At 36.8% G+C, this 24,902-nt stretch overlaps 1 protein-coding gene across 4 annotated transcripts in view; it reads left to right on the top strand.

Moving 5' to 3' along the window:
* GOSR1 (golgi SNAP receptor complex member 1) overlaps positions 1-21,751 on the top strand; it is a 49,798-nt gene extending 28,047 nt beyond the window's left edge. For all 4 annotated transcript variants that reach the window (XM_067716068.1, XM_067716067.1, XM_067716070.1 and 1 more), the window contains exons 7-9: positions 7,265-7,294; positions 14,746-14,828; positions 17,699-21,751. In XM_067716068.1, coding sequence (XP_067572169.1) covers positions 7,265-7,294; positions 14,746-14,828; positions 17,699-17,823 — 238 coding nt within the window. In that variant the 3' untranslated portion in view covers positions 17,824-21,751. The remainder of the gene's footprint in view (positions 1-7,264; positions 7,295-14,745; positions 14,829-17,698) is intronic.
* The last annotated feature ends 3,151 nt before the right edge of the window (positions 21,752-24,902 follow it).

Raw genomic sequence — 24,902 nt, 5'->3', positions numbered from 1 at the left:
CTTTTCCTTTCTTGCTTCTTTGTTCTTATATTTTGGTTTATCTGCTTAAAATACTCTTCTCTTAGCTTTTCATATACCTTATTCCTTGACATCTTTATGGTCTAAGCTCACTTGTCACCTCTTCAAAGAGGCCTTTTCTAACTATCTTGTCTGAAATAGACTCTCCCTTATTGTTATTTAACAAAGTACTTTTTTTTGTTTCCTTCATAGCATTTATGAGAATCTGTAATAATTTGTTCTTTTTGTTTATTTTTTTAATTATCTGACTTTTCTTAGGCTTCCTGAGGGTAGGGCCTAGTTCATCTAGTTCTTGGCAGTGTGTTGGGTCCCCAGTTCCTGTTATATCGTGAACACTTAATATTTACTTGTTTGAATAACTGGATATAAGTAGAAGATGTATTAATTTTGGTTTCATATACATATGTGTATATACATGTGTGCCCCAATGTAGAAAATCTGTTTCATTCATATACTTATTCCTCAAATATTTATTGAATACATACTGTGTACAAGGTATTGGTTCCAATGCTATGTATATATGAAATCTGATTTTGAGAACTGAAGGGGATATTATTGATGTGATTTTTTGTGCTTTGCAAAATGAATTCTCCATGAAATACCTTTTAAAAATCAAATTTTTACATGGTATATAATAAAAGTCTGGCAAGCATCTCTCTTATTTACAGATGAGGAAACAAGATTCAGAGAGGACAAGGTCTCATAACTATTTAATAGTATAGCTCTTACTAAACCCACATTTCCTAACCTATTTCCATATTTGTCCCACATCACACTGCCTTCTCTGTGATTTACTTCTTTAAATCTTTATTTTTTCTTGTAGTAGGGAGCCAGCATGGTGTAATGCTAATGAGAATTGAAAGACCAGTGACTTTTCACTTCTCTGAAAAGCAAGTGACCTGGCCTTTCTCTGTTTTTTCCATCTTTAAAATGGGATAGTAGCTGTTCCCTTATGTTAGATGATTTTGAGGAAGAATGACTTAAGATTTAAGGCATTTTACAAAATTAAAAGCACTCGAAAAATCTAAAGAATTTGTTTCATATAACTTTTCAAATATGGGACTGTTGTACAAAGCAAATTACACTTAAACAGGATCAGTTACATTATTTAGTTGAGAATTTGTTTTGTTTTCAATCCATTAACTATTTAGCAGATATGATTGAGTTATCTGAGATGGCACACATATTTGTATTATAATTGTACACTTCAGTATAAATATGTCCATGAATGAGTAAAGAAAATTCTCAGGTGGAGGCTTAGTTTTATCTGCTGACAACTTTTCTTATGTCTTAGGCTATGTTTAGACTTGAATTTTTGAATTTTTAAATTCACCAGCCTTTTTTCACTTTTTGTTTGTTTCATGATTTTAGTTAAATTTCCCTGAGGTCACATGCCTAGTAAAAGCTGAGATTTAAACCTACGTCCTCTGATTGTGTTGTTTCTGCTATACTGCACTACCTCTCCAAGATGATTCTTACGGTATCTACTTCACAGAGTTGCTGAGCTAATGCATGTAAAAAGGCTTTGTAAACTGTGAGGCATTTCTGTATAAGGCAGAACATAACGGGGATTATAAGAGTAAGAAAAGAAAATACTGAAGGAGGAAACCTTTTATATGCACTGTCAATTTACCTTTCTTAAATAAAATTTGAAATACTTTTGATGCCAGAATAGTCTTGATGAAATGCATTTCTAATGTATTAACAGACCATGACCATATTTGAAAAATATGAGATATATGATCACCGTAATTTAGTGACCTTTTGATGGAGTGGTTTTCTCCCAAAAGTTTTTGGTATACATAGTTTATATATATTATTTAATAAATACCATACAAGTCAGTTAAATAGTGGTCAGATTATAACATCTGTGAATGGAACAATGTAGTAGACTCTTGGCATTCAAGATTAACATTAGCTTTCTTTTTTTTTTTTTGCGGTACTTGGGCCTCTCACTATTGTGGCCTCTCCCATTGCGGAGCACAGGCTCCAGACGCGCAGGCTCAGCGGCCATGGCTCACGGGCCCAGCCGCTCTGCGGCATATGGGATCTTCCCGGACCGGGGCACGAACTCGTGTCCCCTGCGTCGACAGGTGGACTCTCAACCACTGTGCCACCAGGGAAGCCCTCATATACTCTTAAAAATATTATTATTTTTCTTTAAAGATTTTTTTTGATGTGGACCATTTTTAAAGTCTTTATTGAATTTGTTACAATATTGCTTCTGTTTTATGTTTTGGTTTTTTGGCCACGAGGCCTGTGAGATCTTAGCTCCCTGACCAGGGATCGAACCCACAGCCCCTGCATTGGAAGGTGAAGTCTTAACCACTGGACCACCAGGGAAGTCCCCAAAATATTATATTTTTTAAAATATATGAGATAACATGTGAAAAACTTCCTAAGCTTTACACATTTAAAATATTTTTCCTCCAGTGCATAGTATGATGTCTGATATATCTTAAATGCTTGTTATAATCTTAAAGGAATTGATGAAGAGCAAGGAGCTATGAAAACACATTATAGTATAAAGAAGTATTAGTTTTGCCTGATGTATAGATAGAATGGGAAAGGCTTCCCAAAGAATATGACTTCTGAACTGGACTTTGAAATGTAAGCAATTTATGTTGAAAATCAGGAAAGGGGTTGCAGAACAAGAGAGAGACTATGAGGCATGAAAGTTCCTTGATCTACATGAGCCATGTATCTGTAGGCTTATACAGTTTACACAGTACTTTTGTTTACACTATTGCTTTTGAGCCTTATGACAACTCCATGAGCTGAGTTCATATAGTCAAGTGCTTGAGCCTTGACTAATAAAACTCAGGTTCTAGGGTGTAAGAGAAAGCAACTAGCCATTTTATTCTTTATAGTTTCATGAATGTCATGATTGCTGATGCTATTGAATTTCTATGATTATATTTATGAAAGAACTGTTTTCTGAGTTATAAGTATGTGAGAGAGAAAAACATATACATACAATGAAAAGTATATTTCCATTTTTATTTACATAAGCAGATTAGTTTATATTGATATACAAGTTAAATTTTTAGAGGTCTCAGAAACAAATTAGAAAATGCTTCCTTAATATTTCATACTCTTTATAATTCAGGTAGGTTTTTAGGATTTCAATCCTTGTATACCATTTATCTAAAGAACGACAAGTGGAAACTGTGATTCCTCACATTTTCTCTTAGGCTTTTTGTTTCTGCTATAGTTAAACAAGTTTGTTGACATTAAAAAATATTTTTTTTGCACAAAAATGTTTATTAAAATACTTGAGGGAGAAAAAGAGAAACAAAAACTCTCCCTATTTAAACTTGACTTCCTATTGTATATTGTTTGTAATCAAAACAGTGTGGTATTGGTGAAAGAACAGACAGATAGATCAGTGGAACAGAATAGAGAGCCCAGAAATAGACACACAAATATAGTCAAATGATCTTTGACAGAAGAGCAATGGCAAGTCTGTGGAGAAAGGATAGTCTTTTGAATAAGTGGTGTTAGAACAACTGGGCATCCACATGCAAAAAAATGAATATAGACACTGACCTTATACCTTTCCCCAAAATAACTCAAAACAGATCATAGACCTAAATGTAAAATACAGAACTTATAGAAGTTTTATAACATAGGAGAAAATCTAGGTAACATTGGGCTTGGCAATGAGTTTTTAGATACAATGCCAAAAACACCATCCATGAAAGAAAAAGTTGGTAAGATCTACTTCATTAAAATGAAAAACCTCTGCTTTTCCAAAGACACTATCAAGGGAATGTAAGACAGCTACAGACTGGAAAAAAAAATTTGCAAAACACATATCTGATAAAGGACTGTTATCCAAAATATACAAAGAACTCTTAAAACTCAACAGTTAAAAAGTGGGCAAAAGGTCTGACAGACACTTCATCTGAGAAGGTATGCAGCTGGCAAAGAACCATATTAAAAGTGCTCAACATCATATGTCATTAGGGAATTGCAAATTAAAACAACTGGATACCACCATGTACCTATTAGAATGGCTAAAATCCAAAGGATTGACACCACCAAATGCTAGCAAGGATGTGGAGCAACAGGAATTCTCATTGCTGGTGGGAATATAACGTGATACAGCCACTTTGGAAGCCAGTTTGGCAGTTTTTCTTAAAAAGCTAAATAATCTTACCATATGATCTAGCAGTCACATTCCTAGGTATTTACCTAAACGAATTGAAAATATGTCTAAATAAAAACTGCACATGAATGTTTATAGCACCTTTACTCATAATTGCCAGAAGTTGGAAGCAACCAAGATGTCCTTCAATAAGTGAATGGATAAGCAACCTGTAGGTACATCCATTCAATGGAATATTATTCAGTGATACAAGAAACAAGCTATCAAGCCCCCAAAAGATATGGAGGAACCTTAAATGTATAAAAGAAGCCAGTCTAGAAAGACTTCATACTGTATAATTCCAGCTACATGACATTCAGGAAAGGTCAAAACTATAGACAATAGAAAGATCAGCTGTTGTCAGGGGTTCAGGGTGGGAAGAGGAGGAAGAATGAATAAGTGGAGAATAGGGGATATTTAGGGCTGTGAAACTATTCTGTATGATACTGTAATGGTGGATATATGACATTATGCATTTGTAAAACCCATAGACCTGTACAACTGCAAAGAGTAAACCCTAATATAAACTATGAACTTTGGTTAATAATGTATCAATATTGGTTCATCAGTTGTAACACATGTACCACACTAAAGATGTTAATAATAGGTGGGGGAGAATGGGTATATGTGCTCCCTGTACTTCTTGCTGAATATTTCTGCAAACCTAAAACTGTTCTAAAAAGTCTACTGATTTTTTAAAAATAGAAAATGTGGCTCTCTGATTTCACTGCTAATAATTTAGCTTTTATCTTTCTCTTTTTTCTCTCCCCGACTGAAACGGGCAGAGTCTGTCAGGTGCTTAACTTTTTTGTTTCTAGGTAACTTTATGGGATTATAGAACAAAATTTCTCTGCTAAATAAACCATGAAAAAAGCAAGTAGAGATACTCCTTGGTCTACCCAGACAAGAAACAAATATGCCACAATATCAGTGTTAATGGAAGAGTGGTTACAAATGATTTCTACGTTCATCTTTGTTTTTCGGTATTTTCCAAATGTTATCTGTAAAATAACACTTTGTTAGCGCTTAAACAGCTTTTTGTATCCTACTGCAGCTTAACTGTATTGTTAACATGTCTTAGAAGATATTATATAGAAATAAATAAGACACAGGTCTCTGGTTAACTGTAAGTGAAACACTGCATCACCACAGTGCTTGATGTAAATTATCTCATTGGTTGGTGACAACCTCATCAGATTTTTTTGCAGTTTACAAAGGGATCAGTTTTAAAATTTTCTTCGTTATGCACTTGATTGTTTGTTTTTTTACTTGCTTACTTGTTTATTATTTACTTTCTTGTTTATTACTTATTCACCTACTCTTTTAAAAGAAGATTCTAATTAATGTTACCTAAGTGGTTTTCCCAAGTTCTTACATTTTGTTGGTTAAAACTACTTTAAAATATGTGCTTGAAATTTGTGTCATTTGCAGTTTGTGTATTTAGGGAAATGAGTTATTTTTTAAACAGAATTATTATCTAAGTGTGGCTTTAGTGATTCCTTGGTACAGTAATTGGTGATGAAATTTAGTTCATTGTTTTCAGCTAGTTTAAATCAGTCTTGAAAGAAACAGAAACTTGTTGCTTAATATAGACTCTAGATGACTCTTTGGAATGCCTCTGGGCTATTATGAAGTACTTGTTTAAGAAGGATAATTCCACTTGATTATATATTATATATAATTTTAAATTCAATTTTAACTAGATTATGCTGTCTTTATGGAGCCACTTCGTTGCTGAATTGTATCCACACTATCCAGGATGCTTTTAATGAATGGAGTTTATTCAGCTAATAGGTGATACAGTTACCATTCAGAAAGCCACATAGTCTGGATCTTAATCCCTCCATCGTCTTTGTAATTTTTGAAATTCTTAATATAGCATTTATATAAGATATTTATGACATTTTTAAAGTTCATCTTTGTTCCCTAATTCATACAGTAACTTAGATTTCCTGGTCCACTACCTTATAATAAAACCTCAGTTTATTAATTTATACAATGAACTTAGAAATCCTTTTGGAAAGAGGTAGTTGGAAAAAACATACAAGTATTTGAGTCCCTGCTGTGTTCCATGCACTGTACCAAATGGATACAGATGTCTGGGAGTTTGTTTTCCTACTTTCTGCTATAAAGCTGCCCCTTTACCCAATTTAGCTACCTGTAAATTCCTCCCTAAAATGGGTTTTTGGTGGGTTTCTTTGTTTCCAGTGTGTGATGCATAAAGGCAAATATTTTACGGATCAAAGGTGCATTGGTGTCTTTATTCAGGTTCCTTTTTTTTTAAACAAGTGAAGGGTCCTTTATTTATTTATTTATTTTTGGCTGCATTGGGTCATTGTTGCCGTGCACAGGCTTTCTCTAGTTGCGGCAAGTGGGGGCTACTCTTCATTGTGGTGCGCAGGCTTCTCTTTGTGGTGGCTTCTCTTGTTGCAGAGCACGGGCTCTAGGCGCGCTGGCTTCAGTAGTTGTGGAACACGGGCTCAGTAGTTGTGGCGCACGGGCTTAGTTGCTCCGCGGCACGTGAGATCTTTCTGGACCAGGGATCAAACCCGTGTCCCCTGCATTGGCAGGCGGATTCTTAACCAGTGCGCCACAGGGAAGTCCCTATTCAGATTCTTGAATTCTAAAGTGTGGCAAGCTGAGATTTGATTTTGTGTTTCAAAAAAGGAAGGAACTTTAAGATATGAATAATTACTACTTATAGGCATTAGAACTATATTTGCCTATCCTGTCTCAACAAGTTGGTTGTAATTCTTAAGTTTTGAATAGACAATGGTGACAACTTGGAGCTATCTAAACTAAAGAAGTAGTTCTATTTATTTGTGCTGTCATTAAAACTGTTCTGACTTTAATAATCAAGTATCTCTGTGGAAGAAATAGATTTAAGCCAACAAATAGAAGTAAGATGAAAACTGTATATGTGGATTAATTAATTTCAGAGTCCAGATTTTTCTCCAGACGCTTTCAAAAGTCTGGGTGCTCTTTTTACATAAATGGTTGGAAATGTAATCTATCTGTAAAATGTAGAAAAATTAAGTGCAAGTTTTAAATGTGCGTTTAATAATTCCAGAATTTGAATTTTCTTTTTATTTGCAGCTCAGATCGTCTAATAGAAGAGACAATAAGGTAGGAAAAATGTTTTGTTTTTGTTTGTTTGCATATAAATGAACAGATAAAGTTAATTCTATAACTAGAGTTAAAGTCAGTTCATCTTCCTTAAAGATGAGAATTTCATTACATGGTAATGTATTTTTACTGTGACTTTCCCTTGTAAAATACATTTGAAGCCTAAAACATTTGTTTCCAGAATTAGTAGAATTGAGCTGTTTTACCTAGGTTAATTTTTCTGATTAATTCATACTCAGTATTTTCAGCCTCTGTCTTTTTATTCTTATTTTTTAATGAAAACAGTCTTGAACATGTGATTTGTTAAATGTCTTATGTATACCATTTATGTAGACTTGGTTTCTGTTACAGCAGCTATAGAAAACCTGTAGTAATTACTATTACCTGTAATAACATTAAAATAGTTTCTTGCTTAAGGTAAGGGAAATATGTTGGTTTGAACTGCTTAAGTCTCTAGGTTTGGTGAATTTTTAAGTACCTATTTTAAGACAGTAAAAAAGTAAGTTAACTAGGAACGGTCTCCGTTCTTTAAAATTCAGCAATGTCTACAGCACTGTTTTTCAGGAAAGGTAGAACGAAGTACGTGGGAAAAACAACAAACATTTGTATTCTTACCATAGGCTTTGGTATTGTGTTCAAGTGTTTTACATGCTGTATGTTATTTAATCTCCTCAATAACTCATGAGATAGGCACTGATCACTAGATACTATCTCCAAAACAAAAAAGAAGTTAAGGTAAGTAATTTGCCCATGGTCACATGACTAACAAATAGTATTGAGGATTCAAATCCTCAAATCTGAGCCTCTAACTGTAGAATAAGAGCTCTATCTAAACCACTACTATATTTACTACCTTACAGAAAGAGGACAAGCTTTGGAGTGTTATTTGGTTTGAAACCTGGCTGTGCTACTTAATTAGATCTGTGTCTTGGATAAGTTTCTTCATTTTCTTATGTGTTTAAAAACATGGGATTGATGATAATACCTACTCTAGAAGATTGTTTTGAAAATTAAAGATAATATGAGTAAAATGCCTAATACAATGCCTGGCTGATACTAGGTAATTTGAAAATGGAAGCTGTATTATTTATACTTTTTTTTTTAACTTTTTATTTTGATTTCATTTTGGATTTCAGAAAAGTTCCAATGGTACAAAGAATTCCCTTATACCTTTTACCGAGATGCCCCAAATGTTATCATTTTGCCACATTTGCTTTTTTGCAATTTTTTTTCTGAACTACTTGAAAATAAGTTGCAGACATGTTGCCTCTTAACCTCTAAATATTTCAGCGTTCATATCCTAAATATTTATGTTGAAATGGCCTCATGGATTCTTATTTTATTAAATGGATCCTATCATTATTTAATAATCTTAATAAATTATCTTTTATAATAATACGCAGTTATCACATCTTGGAATTTTGTTTGAATTGCATGCACTGGGTCTTCCATCTGACCAACGTTTTCACAAAATTGTCTAATTATCAACTGAAATATCTCCCTTGTGACTCCTTACCTTTCATCAGCACATAAAGTTGGGTCACATTTTGCAAAGGATTCTTTACTTAAGGTTTCCTTATAACCCTTTTCCTTTTTTTCATCCTTTTATTTCTTCCTTTATACCTTATCTTCTAGCACCAGGCTGCCTTAAGCTTTTCGATTCCAAGCTGGCCTTTTTAAGGGCAGGTGATATGAGTATAAAAATTTGGAGTACCTCATAGGATAGGAACATTTGAGAACTATCAAGTCACTGATATTATTATTTTGCTAGTTAAGAAGCAAAAAAACATGTAATTAGAAGACCTTTTATTTCACTATTTCACTTTGTTTCAAAATATGATAGGTATCACAAGTGAAATTTTATTGAATATAAAGCTAGTTATGATTACTTATGGATAATATAAAATTAAAGTGTCAAATAATTATTTTTACATATTTACATGTAAAATTTTACCTTTTCCTTTTAGAGCTGTATTTTTAGAATATGTACACAAATGAATATAAGCTGACACCAGTTTATTGAAAAGAACGAATATTTTTAATATTTGTAAATGTATTCTTAAGCTTTAAATGTATAACTAGTATTGTCTGTTGTTGAAAAAATAAGTGTCTGAGTTTAGTTCACAGAACGTGAGAGAAAGTTGAAGTTCCAGTAAACACATCAATAATTTATCATTTTAAAAGCATTATATATTATTTGGAGCTTATGTTTTGCCTCTGCATATTTGACCCTTGAAATAACAACAGCCTAGATTCACTCAGCTTGACTCCAGATGATGGAATAAGATGGCAAAGTATATCTAGATATACTTGGTGTGGTACTGGAAATCATGCATATTCAACAAGATAATAACATAATGTATGATGATAATATCCGTTCTCCAAGGAACACAAAGTGCTTTGCGGAAATTATTTTTTAATTTTCCCTATCTGCTTCTGAGTCAGAGTGCATAGGAGATGGTGATAGTCCCAGTTTAAGAAAACAGAGGCATATATGATTCAGAGATTGGCCTCAGATATCTCAGCCCAGGTTTGAATTGTAACTTTTTACAAGGCCATAATACCTGTTTAAAAATACCTGGTAAAGTAAATTTATTATAAAACAACCAATTTTAAATGTATCGTATTCTATCATAGATATACACTTAACCTGAAAAATTATGAATAAGAACTAATGGTGCAAAGGATGTTGTTAGTTTGACTCTTATTCTTGTGATCTTTTTACTTTTTGGATCTAAAATTCAGTGTGCTATAAAGTTGACATTGCCCGCCTCTTTCTGCTCTAATCTTGACTGGTTTTGCTCTAGACCTGGTGCATTCACTGTACTGGTCCTGGGATGTCATTTCACCATTATCCTAAAATGACCTCCTCTATTGGATCACTTATTTCTAAAAAATAAAAGTCTTCAACTGTCTTAGTTTATTCCCTCATTATGTTGGACCATGTTCTTTAGTAGCTTCCTCAGAAAGAATAGGAGGTAAAATTTTTGGACTTTACACATCAAAAAAAGTCTTTATTCTACCCATATTCTTTTTTTTTTTTTTTTCTACCCATATTCTTGATTCATTGTTTAGCTAAGATATAGAATTCTAGATTGAAAATAATTTTGAAATTTTTGAAAGCATTGTTTCCAGTGCTGCTTTTTAAGTCCAATGCCAATTAAAATTTCTGGTCCTTTATATTTGTTAAGCATTTTTTTTTCCTCTGGAAGCTTTTAAGATCATCCCTTTTCCCTTATGTTTTTGTTTGTTTTTAATCTCACCATATGAGCTTGACATGCATCTTTTTTAGTCCATTGAATTAGGCATTTGGTGGGCTCTTACAGTCTGGAAACTTATCTTCAGATCTGAGAAATTTTCTTATGTTTACCATTTTCTTCCCTCGTTCTTCTTGATCCTTTTTTCTTTTTAATATACACTCTATATTTGTCAAATATATCTAAATAAAATGGGAAAAAAAGAATTCACCTAAAACACAGCCACTAGATTGGTTAATTTGGTATGTATTCTTCCATATTTTTCTCTATGTCTCTCTTTGTATCTGTGTAAAAATAATAAAAATATGAACATATTCATATAGGCAGACACATGTGTAATTGGGCATTTAGAAAAAGTGGAATGATATTAACCATAGCAGGTTAGTATGTGCCATCACCTAACTTGTCCATGACTTAAATCAGTAAGTTGTGAGAGGGCCATATGGGTAAGTGTTAATCCCTGTAAAGGGAAGGGTGGTTGCTTGTAGAACACTGGTTATGGACACTGGAAATGGGGTTCCTATTCTTGACCAAGGATAATCTTGGGCAGTGGAAGTCCATGATGGTCTAGGGAGCTGCCCTACTGTAACCAACCCCTGAATGGTGGAACCACAACATGCATTTTTCCTAGTTCCTTTTTATTTTTGTAAGGCCGCGCCATGTGGCATGTGGGATCTTAGCTCCCTGACAAGGGACCGAACCTGCACCTCCTGCAGTGGCAGCGCGGAGTCTTAACCACTGGACTGCCAGGGAAGTGTCCCCCCCTTTTTTCTTATTTTTTTATTGAAGTATAGTTGCTATACAATACTCTATAAGATATGCATGTACAATATAGTGATTCACAATTTTTAAAGGTTTTTACTCCATTTATTAGTTATTATAAAATATTGGCTATATTCCCTGTGTTGGGCAATATATCCTTGTAGCTTATTTTATACCTAATAGTTTGTACCTCTTACTTCCCTACCTTTTCTTGATCCTTTCTTACCTTTTCTCTGTCTTGCTTTTTTTTTTTTTTCCCTACTTTCTGGGAAGTTTACTCAATTTTTCCTTCTAACGCTTCTGTTATGTTTTTATTTCCACTCTCCTTTTTGTAATTTACACGAGCTCTCTAAAGAGATAGACACACACACACGTTTATGTTTGTGTGTTTCATGGATGTGATACTTTATCTCGGAGGGCATTAAATATAATTACATTTTAGAGTTTCATGAGCCTCCTTTTTTGCCTCTGTTTCCTCAGAATCACTCTTCTGTTTGCTGGTTGGTTTGTTTGGATCTCTGCGTTTTATGTTAGAGGCTCTCCTCAAATGTCTGGTGAACCTTGGCTCTTTGTTCATATTTAAGGGTGAGGCTCCAAATCTAGTGATTGGACGCTCATTCTGTGTGCGTGGGTGGTAGGATTTGTTGAGTGGGAGGCTTCACCATGGGTGATCAGGAAGGGGCCTGTCTGTTTCATTGGGGGCTTTAAAATGTCAGTATCTGTAGGTCTCTTCTTGGTTAGATTTTCTGCTGAACTGAGGGCAGTCACCTGCCTGCATGGTTTGGAGCAGGTAATTTAGGGGTCTGACAACTCCTTTTACAAATTTCCACAAATGTTCATTCTGTCTTCTGATATACCTGATTCCTTCAATTCTTTAGATTTTCTAGGATCTGGGGAAACCTTTATAAATCATTACTTGACTCATAATGGTACTGAGGTGAATAACAGTAGGGGATTTGGTGCTAGTAATGTTATTAACATTTCTTAATCACTCAGGTGGAATTCCTCTAATTTTCTTTTTGATTTTCTTTATTAGATGTTTATGTATTATAAAAGTACAATGTTCTTACTATAACAATTTAAATAATTCTAAAATGTATAAAGAAAAAGTTTGTCTCCTGGTGGTGCCCCGCCATTCCTACCCCCCGAAGTAACTTGTATTAGCTGACAGTTATGTATCTTTCTGATAGCTTTCTCACTGTCATACAAACATACACAAAGATGTTTTGAGTGTTTCTTAAAATAAAAAAGGACTAATACTATACACATTCTGTGGCTCACTTAAATCATTCAGTATATCATAAACATCCCTCCAGGTTAATGGAAATAATTCTGACTCATTCTTTTAATAAGAAAATATTATTTCATAGTATAGGTATACCATAATCTACTAAACCATTCCAATGTTGTTACCAGGTTTTGTGGGGAGGGGGTGATGGTGGGGAGTATTTTTTCATTTGTCTTTCACTATTCCAAACAATGCTTATCCTTTTATAGATCTCCCTACACACTTTTGTTTCTTCTTTGCCTTCTCAGATCTTGAAATTTCAGTTGATTCATTTGTCATTTGCTCCAAGTACTCCCTCTAGCATTTTCCTCCAGAAGTATACCTGGTCTTGGCCTGTCCAAAAATGTGTTCAGTTAGCCCTCTGGTAGGTCAGGCTGTTAGAGACCCTAAAGCAGGTACATACAGGTGGCAGTAGATGGCCCAGCAGTTTTCCCTCTTAGGGGCTCGTTGTCACACCAGCTTGTAGATGTCAGCTGTCTGCTTATAGGTCTCTCTGGCTGTGTGTAGCAGGCCTTTCACAGCTGTAGGGACTGAGCAGTTCAGTACATCACTGCAGCCCCTGTGCATGCAGACCCTTACCTTCCACTGTCTGGGCTTCTCAAGATGCAGTGAAACCTACTCTTTGCCCCAGGCTTGAAGAAAAATATAGTCTTCCCTGCCATCAGTTCTTTGGTTCTTCCCTTGCTTGAGAGAGTGTAGCCCTCCCTGGCTTTCTTCCCTCGAGATCTCAAGAGAACTTGGGACCTCAGATGGACCCTCCCCGGCATGTCTGCCTTTGTCTTGTGTTCTTCCATAGAGGAAACTGGGCCAGAGATAAGGTCAAGAATTTGTGCTCTACCATCTTCCAGAATATCTTCATTTCTGTTGCTTTTCGGTTTTTTTAATGTTTCACATATTTTCAGAATTACTGAAGAACTTCCTATTTCCTACTGCTTTTTATAATATCAGTATCTAAAACGCTCCCTGTGTGTTACGTATGAAAGTGTATACTGACCCTGCCTTCTAGGATACTAATGTCCAAGAAGAAAAGACTATTGAAAGTTAATAATCCTGGCAGCGATAGCAAAAAGATATTAACTGAAATTTCTTTAAAAAGCACATCAAAGTAGTTACATGAAAGAAACTGTACTCTACAAAGAGTGAAAAAGTGACTTCCCTTCTTTCTCATTTGCTTAATGAATCTGTGACCTTTGTCACCTGGCTTGGAAACTAGCTTAATGTTGCATGTGTGTCCTAAAATCTACTTGATTGGGTCTCAAATAGAGTTTTGGAACATAATTTCTTTTTTTAAATAAATTTCTTTCTTTCTTTTTTTTTTTTTTTTTTTTGGCTGAGTTGGGTCTTCGTTGCTGTGCGTGGGCTTTCTCTAGTTGCGGTCGGTGAGCGGGGGCTGCTCTTCGTTGTGCTGCGTGGGCTTCTCATTGCGGTGGCTTCTCTTGTTGCGAATCACGGGCTCTAGGCGCACGGGTTTCAGTAGTTGCAGCACGCAAACTCAGTAGTTGTGGCTCACGGGCTCTAGAGCGCAGGCTCAGTAGTTGTGGCTCACGGGCTTAGTTGTTCCGCGGCATGTGGGATGTTCCCAGACCAGGGATCAAACCCATGTCCTCTGCATTGGCAGGCAGATTCTCAACCACTGCACCACCAGGGAAGCCCCTGGAACGTGATCTTTCCATAAGTTAAGGGCTGGTTGTATATAAATATTTTGTGATATGTTGCACCTTTGGTTCTATTTTTATAATTGTAATTCCCTACTTCCCTCTCAAGGGTTTTTCCTGATTAAGGATATTTTAGTACCTGGCCCCTTTTAAAACCATTTTAAGAAGCTTTTGTAATGGGTGATTTGTCAGTTGTCTTATTTCATTTGTTACTTTGGGAAAAAAAAAGCAACCCACAGGAAACAGTCCACTGCTTTGTCCAAAAGAATATCAGAGAATAGCATTGGGGATGAAGTGGTCATTCAGAAAAAGGACAATGGGAAGATGACTTGGGAGGTGATTTTTTTTTTTCTTCCATGTTCCTGCCCAGTGCTTTTCAAAGGTGATGTGCTCACCTTAGTTTTCTGTTTACTTTTAAGAGTATGATGGATGCATGCAGGATCATCTTGAAACATCAGTTTATTGAGCTTCTCTTTTCCTCCCTTGCAGCATTGCTATGGCAACAAAAGAAAATATGACTTCACAGAGAGGAATGTTGAAGTCAATTCAGAGCAAAATGAACACTTTGGCCAGTATCCTTTTTGAAAGCTTGAAATCTGGGGGTTTTTGGGGGAAAAAAATCTGTGTATGTGCTTCACCACTCTCCCCCTCTTCTGGACAGGTTGCCATCATCAATAACAGTAGAGGCCATCAGTAATTCTGTATTATGATATGCCCTGCACTCCTGAAAGATCATACTGTTTAATGCCATATGTAAAAGATTGCACACCAGAGGGTTAATACTAGTAGATCTAGAAAATAATTATGTGAATTTTCAAATTCATAGAATTATTTTACATTTTAAAAGCTCTTGAACTTTTAAACTTTTAGAACTCCACAGTGTACACAGTTTTTACCTAAACATCATAAATTATGTGCTTTTTCTTCTTTCTTTATTCAGTTTGGAGAATAAGTCAGTGGCACATGCTTAGAAAGAGAGGGAGGTAGACAGCCATACATGTAAATGAGTTGTCACTGCTGGTGGCGTAGTTTCATTTTGCACAAGCTAAACTCTAGGATAGATTTGCTGCTTGTTTATTGTGACCTCTACCTTTTTAATTCTTCAGTTTCCCAATTTAAAGTAGGATTACTGCTACTTCTGAGAAACCCAGCAGGGAAACTGATAAGCCTGCTAAGCTAAAACATTTTGTTTACTCTGAGAAGTCAAGCCTTCTTAGAGAAAAAAGTTTCCTCCCCCAATTACTAAGGGGGAAAGGACCTTTAATTTTCAAAAGTTGAGTATCTTCTGGTCCTAGATAATTAAAGGTCACTTTTAGTTTCATACCTTATTTGCCTAAGGAAAGGAATATCCTGAAGCCTGTTGGTATTTTCCAGTTTTTGGTGAATTTTGTTCTTGCTTTGTCACCCTAAGTATAAAACCACACCTCCAAAATCATTTATATTTTATATAGGGCTCTACAGTTAACAGAGTACTGTTATATACATTATCTCATTTTACCAGTACCATAAATTAGAATCATTCCCAAAATTATGTTTAAAAAAATCAAATAAAATGGGTGTGAGTCAGGACTCCATAGAGAGATAGTAATAGAAACGTAATTCATACTGACTTAAGGAGGAAAAGGAGGGAATTAATTTGTTCATATATCTGTAAAATTCAGGGGTAGAATTTGGCTTAAGGTGTAGCTGGAAGCAGGGGCTCAGATTTTATTATCAAGAATCTGCCTTTCCTCTCTGTTCCCCTACTCCATCTCTTATTTCTATTTTCTTGTGTGTTGGCCTCATTCTCAGGCAGATTCCTCCTCGTGCCGATAGAGATGGCTACAAGAGTCACCTCCTACCAGTTCAAAAATTCTCATGGAAAAAGGGCGTCTTTTCTGACAGCTCTGGCACATGTCCCAAGAGGACTGTGGTTGCCCTAGCTTGAGTTACCTCAAGCTATTCCTAACCCAGCCATTGGCCAAGGGGAGTGAGTATTCTCTCTGGCCAATCCTGAGTGCGTATGTACACCTGATGTCAGAGGACAAGGTCAGCCCCACCCTGTTACATGAACTGAACTGGATTATTATAGAAGGAGGGGGGTGGTTCCCCTAAGGTAATAAACTAGATAGAAATATGTCCACTATAGACAGGGTTTCCTAATGTCAAAAGTTTTCTTACTTTCTCTCACGGGGTTGTTGACCCTTCTTTTACCAAGCAAGAAAAGATTAAGCATTTGCTTTAAAAGAGATTTGTACCTTACACTGTATAAGTTTTTGCACATTACTTCATGCTTTCTGTTCTGCATTTTAAAAGTTGTTTCTGCAAATTGTCCCCTTTTTTTGTTGATTAATTTGAAAAACACATTAATGCCTACAATGTGTAAAGTTCTCTTCATTAGGCACAGGAAAATTCAAGATTAGAAAAAAACATAACCTCTACATACAATATGTAGAGTATATAAATACACAATACAGTCCCTGCTGAGAGTCATTTATTTACAGGAAAATGCAGTGAGGATTCACCGGGATTATTCCAGCTCTCTAGTAACCTAGGTGATTTTGTTGTTGCTTTTCTTGACCTTGATACAATACCTCTATTAACAAAGAGGATGCACCTGCAGGTGTGTAGTCAGAAACCAGTGCTAGAAATGCAAAACAATGTAGGATGCAGAAGCGTGTGCTTTGATTGCAACATACCAACAAGTAAGATATGAAGATATTTTACAGTACTAAGTAAAATGCAGTTGTGACTGCTATAAAACTCCTAAAATTGAAAATTTTCTTTCCTTTCTTTATGTTCCCCAAATAGGACAGCCAGAGCAGTTTAACCCACTTTCTTACGGTATCCTGCCTACTGCTGTAAAGTAAATTTAAAATTTTAAATAATTAACCAGTACTTGATTATAGAGACACTTAAGAGTTTGTTCCCACCAATTACCTGAATCCAAGGAGGCTTATCACCTTGGGGAGAAGATCACATATTCCCCAAAACCTTTCTGGCAAAACTTCCCAGTCTCCTGAGAAAAGGGGTTTAAGAAAGAGAGGGAGAGAGAAAGAGAAGGAAAAAAAGGAAAGACAGGAACCTCAGGATAATGGTGGTGGTAGCTGGCTGCACCTGTACCTCCGTGCCCTGCAGGGTTCCTCTCTCCCGACCACACGGGCTCCCACCCTGATAGCAATCCCTTGGTACATGGTAGCAGTCATCATTGTTTCTTCTCTCGCTGTTAATTTTTTTCTTTTCATGGTTCTTGTGTACTGCAGTTTACTAGGAGACTTGAATTTGCCCTTGAGCAGTAGGGCATTTGTGTTTGCTGTAGCTCCCTCAGTGTGACTTTTTTCCCCTCTATTTCTTCTCATCATTTATCGTTTCTGGACTCCACTGATCTCTGTTTTTGTGATTCCTGTGAGTTTTCACTAAAGAGGCTTCTTCCAAATATGACCTTAATAAAGATTTCCCAAAGATCGTTTTCCTGCTGTGAACAGCCTTATCCAGAGGATCAACCTTAGGAAGCGGCGAGACTCACTCATCCTGGGCAGTGTTATTGGTGTCTGTACCATCCTATTGCTGCTGTATGCTTTCCATTGATGAGACATCTCCAGGGACTCTTGACAGCCACCACTTTTACACCCTGATCCGGAATAAGAAAAAGTAGGAAGGAGAAGTTGACTGACCTGATAATTAGCTTGACCGGCAGGATTAATTCAAGACTGATAGTGACGGACTCTGTGACGTGGTCAGGTTGAGCTGAAGTCACAGGTTTTCTGTGCTATCTTTTCTAACACACGTTTCCTTCTGTTTTTAGTTTTAAAAAAATAATAAATGTTTTCAGTTGCTTTTGTCTCCCGAAGAGGTAAGTAAACCCATCAGAAACAGAGTTTCCGTGCCTCGGTGAAAGTGTTGAAGGCTGATGACAAGCCCGGTCTTACAGCTGGATTCTTCAGAAAACCAGGTTTCTCTGTATCCAAAGACTGCTTTCCTTTCAGCCACCAGATGGGGTTGTGAATAAAAATAGTTTTTGTCCTTTTATTTTACACTCATGATGAGTGTAAATCACAAGTCATTTCTTGATAATCTGTGCTATAAATTTCTACTTTGTCCCCAACTCTTTCGGTATTCAAGAAAAATTACATTTTTCAAAGAATCTTTGAGATGCTCACAGACCAACTTCAACACAGTTGAGGTTGTCTGAAATAGAAGACAAGTACTGCAAAAAAGCTTTTTTCTTTATTTTATTTTTTAATAGTGCACACTCTGGGGTTAACTGTATTCCTGGAAAATCATCAAGAATGACAGGCTTTTTTTTGGTCAGTCACTGTTTTTTGTTAATCTCTTCCATTGGGTTAATATTTACTACTGTAAGAAAATGAAATCTCAGTTCTACCATGACAAAAAGCCAGTGTCTGTCATTGCAACTATTCTTCATCATGTCAGGATTAACACCGGCAACTGAGTGAGGGGAACGCTTGGTTTTCAGTGAGATCTCTTTAACAGGCCACATGTAAAAAGACACTGAGTGAGGGGTCACCATCAGATAATTCCATTTGTAAGTGTTCCACATTTATGAGCAAAAGTTTAAGAACCACTGTCTGATGTACCAGGAATTCTGTGTTCTGTGAAAACCTATTCATTCCAAATCTCTTAAGCTTTTTCAGACATCCAGAGAATGGCTTTATTATTGAAGGTGCATATAACAGAATCTATCTCTGTCTGCACCTGTTTTCTATTACCACCCTGGACAGTGACAAAATTTTAAACCACCCACCAGAAATCTTTTCAAGTTTAACCATTTCTCAGTTTCTGTAAATCTATTACTTCTCTAACTGAACTACCACAAATAGGCCGAAGACTTCCAACAGCTGTATTCCTCACCAAGAAAGAAGGCTACTCTTCACCTTTGGAATGTACTATGGTATTTATAGTACTGGCTTAAGACCATGCCATGGGGAATAAAAGGATATTAGTATGTAGTTCTTAACTACATCACAGAGTGTTGATGGTGATATTCAGATGAATTTGATTACAGGCTGATGGGTAGACTAACCTCTGGTCTGGTGCAGAAACGGAGAGGTTTTTCATGCTGGTGTCAAAGTTTTACTATGTTCTGGGTAGGAAGAGTGTTTGATACTTTTTTTTAACTATGGGGTTTATTTTTCTAAATATGGGTTGATTGATCAGTCAGTTGATTGGGGATGCCCTTAAAAGAAAGTTTAAGTTTTCCCAGTGTGAACCTTAAAAGATCAGAGAAATAAGTTCATTTATTTAATTCTCTGTTGGGAGAACAAAACTTCTCTCCCCTGACACTTTATTATCTTTGATTTTTCAAAGGGTCTTGATCAGTGGTTGTGCCTCAGCTAGAATTTATGGGACTTTGGTTGCTGTATAGTCGGCATTTAGAAAATCTGAAGTATAAATAAAGTTATTTATTTAATTATACTACCAGTCTTTTTTACTGGTGTGTTTGGTGTGTTCATTAATGGGTGGTGGTGTGAGACTAAAACTAGGACCCAAGCTAATCTAGCTTTTGCTGCAGCTGAGCAAACAAACACTTTTGATGGTTGGGAAGCCTTTCCATTAGGGTTGTGCTTAAATGAAGTAATAGAATTATGTTGATTATTTTCTTTATGAAAATAAAGAAACTAGTTCTTCTGAGGAAGTTGAAAAAGCGTGGTGTAGATGTTGGTGTCAGGTAGGTCTGACTAACCTCCCAGTGCTGTAGCCCATAGTGAGGTAACCCAGGGCCAAACGTAGAGCGCTAGGGCTGTGCTCCTCTGTCCTTTATGGTTCCTTCTTTTGCAGAAGGAGGCCCTAGAGCGAGGATAGAAGTGTGCCATTTACAAGTAGAGGCTTATTTTGGATCCCGTGATAGCTGATTTGAACTCTTTCAGTTTCGTGCCATTTAGCTTTTTTTTTTTTTTTTTTCAGCAGCTTGGTTTTCTTAACTTTTTTGCTGTCCTTACAAACCAGTTACTAGGCTCAGGGGCCAACAGTAAATTGCTTATGAGAGCCAATCAGAGCCAGGTCCAAGGAATTTTCTATTCCTTGTCCCAAAGGTTACCTCTTACAGGAAGTTATTCTCTCTCAGCTATTGTCTTATATGATGGATCTTTCCTTTTGGGATCTTCTTAATAACCACTCAAAACTTTCCGTTTCACTTAAAAGTATGAAAAACCATGGCAACAAAAAGGGCAGAAAATTCCAAAAGGTATACTTCTGAGAGTTTGTTTTACTGTGCGCTGATAACTTTAGTTTAAAATGCTTAATGAATCTATTACTCAAGTTCAAGCCCAGATATTCAAGTGCTTCAGTTGATCTCTCCTGGCTATTTCTATATTCTTCTTACTGTTATTAATAACGATGCTGAAGGAGTCCCTGTAATTTGCAGCATTGCATACCCATATTTTTCTAATGTTAGAAAAATATGGGCTTTTCTTCTCCATTATTCATTTCTCCTGCTTACCAAAATTCACTTTTATAGAGAATGCCTTTTTCCATACTGCCGAGTACTCAGATCAGACATGGGAGTACAATCCTGAGAGTGGAGATGAGCAGTGAGAGGAGTCATCATGAGGGCACTTTTTGTATCTGGAACCAATTAATATTGATTTTAGTTCTTTCCTGTTGGACGCTGAATACAAAAATGTACTTACGGAGCTTTTTGATGCAATGACTTTTGGCCTCTATGGAATTGAGGCACCTTGGACTTGCATTCCCACCATTAATTTTCTATTTCATTGTTAATGATCTCAACCTGAGGAAGAGGACTTTAAGGAACTGGACTAGCCTTTTTGGTTTTCTAATACCTCATGTTTGATCACTAGCCAGATATGATTTCTTGGAAATTGACTGCATTTTCTAACTTGCAATATTAAGCTATTGAGGATAAATGGCCATGTCTAGTGTTACACTGAATTTTGTGGCAAATGTAAAGAGTAAATGGATTCTGCTGGGAATTAAAATGATTGTGTTCTATTCTCCTTTTGGGGTAGGGGTTGTTTAGCCTGGTCTCCAAAAAGATACAGAGCTTTTCATCATGATCTTTACAAACTAATCTTGTTATTCCTTTATAAATCTGCACACCCGTAAGTTTTATAGGGCAAAAGAAAATGAGGAACAAGTGACTCTTGAGGATGTTTATTGGATAAGAAGCTGAGACAGCTGAGCCATGTCCTAAGGGATCTTTCTCATTTTCTTTGTGCCTAGTACAAAGTATCAGAAGTATTACTTTAGTATCAAAGTATTTGCATCTATTCCTATCCTATTTAGCTCTTAGGGAGGGAAATCAATTCCAATCACACTTTACCATGATGGAAGATGTTTCCTCATGAAAAATGCCAATACAGGTTTTAAAAAATCTATTCCAAATGCACTTTCTAATTTTTTGCTTTTAAAATGGCTTCTTGGAACCAGGTTTATTGTATTTGTACTTAATTTTTTGTTCTCATCTAAATGTGCATTTTCTGACTGTATAGAAGAAGCTTTGTTATGTAATTTAATAATAAATTAGAAATATGAATGGTGTGTCTGTTGTTTGTATTGGAATAGTGCCATCAAGGCAGTTTGGGGTAGTGTTATGAAATCTTTGGTATTAATAAGTATTTTTCATGGTGTCCTAAAACCCAGGGTGAAACAGTACAGGCACTGAAAAGCTATCACCTATCATTCAAAAACATCATAGGAATATTCCACTAATAATTTAGCCCAAGAAGTGAAGGAGAATCTCTTAGCAAAATGAAACTTCAGGAAGTATGATGGAAATGTAAAATAGTAGAATTTAGCAATAAAAACAAGTTCTTGCCCTCCCTAAATAATGACATTTAATTGTATAGATCTGAGGACCCCCACCCTGCAAAAGAGTTTGAAAATCCCTCACTTCCCATTACCTCTCCAAATGTTCTCATTCATGTATTCTGCATCCTTTTTAAAAAATAACAGCATAGGGACTTGCCCTGGTTGTCAAGTGGGTAAGACTCCACACTCCCAATGCAGTCGGGGAACTAGATCGCACATGCATGCCACAACTGAGTCCGCATGCCGCAATTAAACATGCCGCAACGAAGATTCCACGTTCCGCAACTAAGACCTGGTGCAACCGAAGTAAATAATTAATAGTAAGTATTTTTTAAAATAACAGTATAATTGAGATACAATTCAATTCACAAAATTCACCCTTTCAAAGTGTACCGATGGATTTTAGTATGTTAGTTGTGCAACCAGCACCACTGTCTAACTTTAGAACATTTTTGTCATCCCAAAAGGAAACCCTGTCCCCATTGGTAATGATTCCCCACCCCCTGTTCATCCTTTTTATCTGACCATGCTGTTCTTCCTTTGTGGGCCACCCCCAGCTTTTCCCGCCCATCCACTCACATGGCTTCTAAAGCCACCTATTCCTCGGGGTCTTGACCTTTTTACAGATTAACAAACTAGTGCAGAGGACTAATTTGCTCAAAATCAGAGTGAACAGTTTAAAGATTTGAATCTTGAGGGCTCTTTGGTGCCAAACCTTGTCCTAGTTCCACAAAATATATTGTAACTCATGCTGCATGATTAGGAAAGAAGCTATAGAAGAACCACCAATTTCGCCTGATTTTAGAGGCAATACATTTAGAATATTTAAAGCCCTGTGGCTTGATTATTTTCAAGGAATGCTAGCTACTAGCCAAGGGCTTAATAAAGAGTTCTCATTTGTAAATCACTATTTCTTTACAAGAAATAATGCATTGAAGTTGTAGGAAATTTTTTTTTTAATGGGTTTAATTTGGACCAAACTTCCTGCCCATTTCTTCTAGTTTAGAACCTTGGAGGTCTTCCTAGAGATGGCTGAGGCCAAGCCTGACAAAGCACCTCAGCACAGATCCTCAGTCAGTGCCACCCAGACCGTGTCGTGGTACATTTCCCTTCAGGTGGCATGGCTTTGAAGGGCTGCCAGCTCCTACCTAACCTGGCCTTTCCTTAGGATCCGAGGCTCTGCCCCAACATGGCTTGTCTGCTGCCAGAGGCGCCTAAAAGTAAAAAAAACAAAGGCGGCTGGGGAATCTCACTGAAGGTGTTTTCTATCAGGACATTTTCTCTTGTTTCTATAAAGCAAGAGCCATGAGAAAAACAAGTGTATTCCTCCTTCCTAAGATAAAGATTTGCCGGCCGAGTTGGACCAAAGAGGAATGCACTTCAGCCTGATGCCTTCAGCTCCACTCAACTAAGATTTCTCACCTTGGCAGAGATGATCAGCTTGCAAAGCTCTTTATTACTAACTCTCGGAAGACACTTAAAAGCTAAGAAGATAGGAAGCTGAAAGTCTGTTGTAACTTTTTGCTTAGAGGAATCCCAGAGATCATTGACAATGTTCTCCTCACCCTTGTAAAATTGCCTTCTAATTTGTTATCCCGATCTGTGGTATTCATTTTCTCTCCTTTGAGGTATAAAGCTCTTAGGAAACAGTCACTTTGTCTTAATTGGTACATTTCTTTTAGATACTCTCAAACATTCAATTAGTCTTTTACTGATGAAATTGCTTACAGCTTGAGAGAGCAGGCAAATATGGTTGGTAACTACTTTTAACTCAGTGCCAAAAAAGTATGGTTTAACCATAATTATTTCCCCCAAAGTGACAAGTTATCCCTAAACGAATGTGGCATTTGCTTTTTTTTTTTACAGTTCTCCCTCTCATTAAGGATAACATGCCGAGAATATGGCATTTGGGGGATTTTCGCCCTGGAATCAGTTCTCAATCAGTTCTCCCTGTGGCAAACAGCCCTCTGGGCTGACTGTGCTGTCTCCCATCTAACCCCTCTACCCGCTCTGCACTTAGCTGCCTAGTTTATGTTCCTAAACAACTTCTAATCTGTCATCACTCTGTTCAAGAATATTTGGCATGGCCTTCCCTGGTGGTAAAGAATCCACCTTCCAGTGCAGGGGACGGAGGTTCGATCCCTGGTTGGGAACTAAGATCCCACATGCAGCAGGGCAACTAAGCCCACATGCCGCAACTAGTGAGCCCGCGCACTCTGGAGCCCGTGCGCCCTGGAGCCCGTGCACCACAACCAGAGAGGAGCCCGCGCACCGCAATGAACAGCCGTACGCTGCAACAAAAAGAACCCGCATGCCGCCACAAAGATCCCTCGTGCTGCAACTACAACACAACACAGCCTAATTAATTAATTAAAAGAAAAAAGAATATTTGGCAGCTTCCTTCTATCTCTGCCAGTGTGTTATAGCAGCACTTTGCTTTGTACGTACATACCTGCGTGCCTACATACATCACACATAAAAAATGCTGTTCACTTAGTGAGGCAGTATTCTCCTTTTACAGATAAAGAAACAAGCCCAAGAGATCAGAGTACTCCTGATAGCCATCTGCTGCCCTTTGCCTAACCAGAGTTTCCTCATCTCTCGTGAATGAGCAGAGCCGCCTGGTGCGATGGAAAGAACGAGGCTTGGAGTTTCTGACTATATCCTGGCACTGGGTCTGATCCTTTTAGGCCAAGGGCAAGTCACTAAACCACTCTAAGTTCAGTTTTCTTATCTGCAGAATGGACTCCAGTAACTTGATGCAGTTGTAGAGATCAAGGATAACAGTGGGACAAAATTCCTCAGAATCTTCTCAAGAACTAATGTGGAGGCAGAGAGTTTTCCATGAGGCTGCAAATCCCTGGAGAGCCAGGGCA

This window comes from Pseudorca crassidens, chromosome 19 (assembly GCF_039906515.1).
Source record: "Pseudorca crassidens isolate mPseCra1 chromosome 19, mPseCra1.hap1, whole genome shotgun sequence".
Taxonomy (NCBI): domain Eukaryota; kingdom Metazoa; phylum Chordata; class Mammalia; order Artiodactyla; family Delphinidae; genus Pseudorca; species Pseudorca crassidens.
This window is presented reverse-complemented; position numbering and strand designations above follow the sequence as displayed.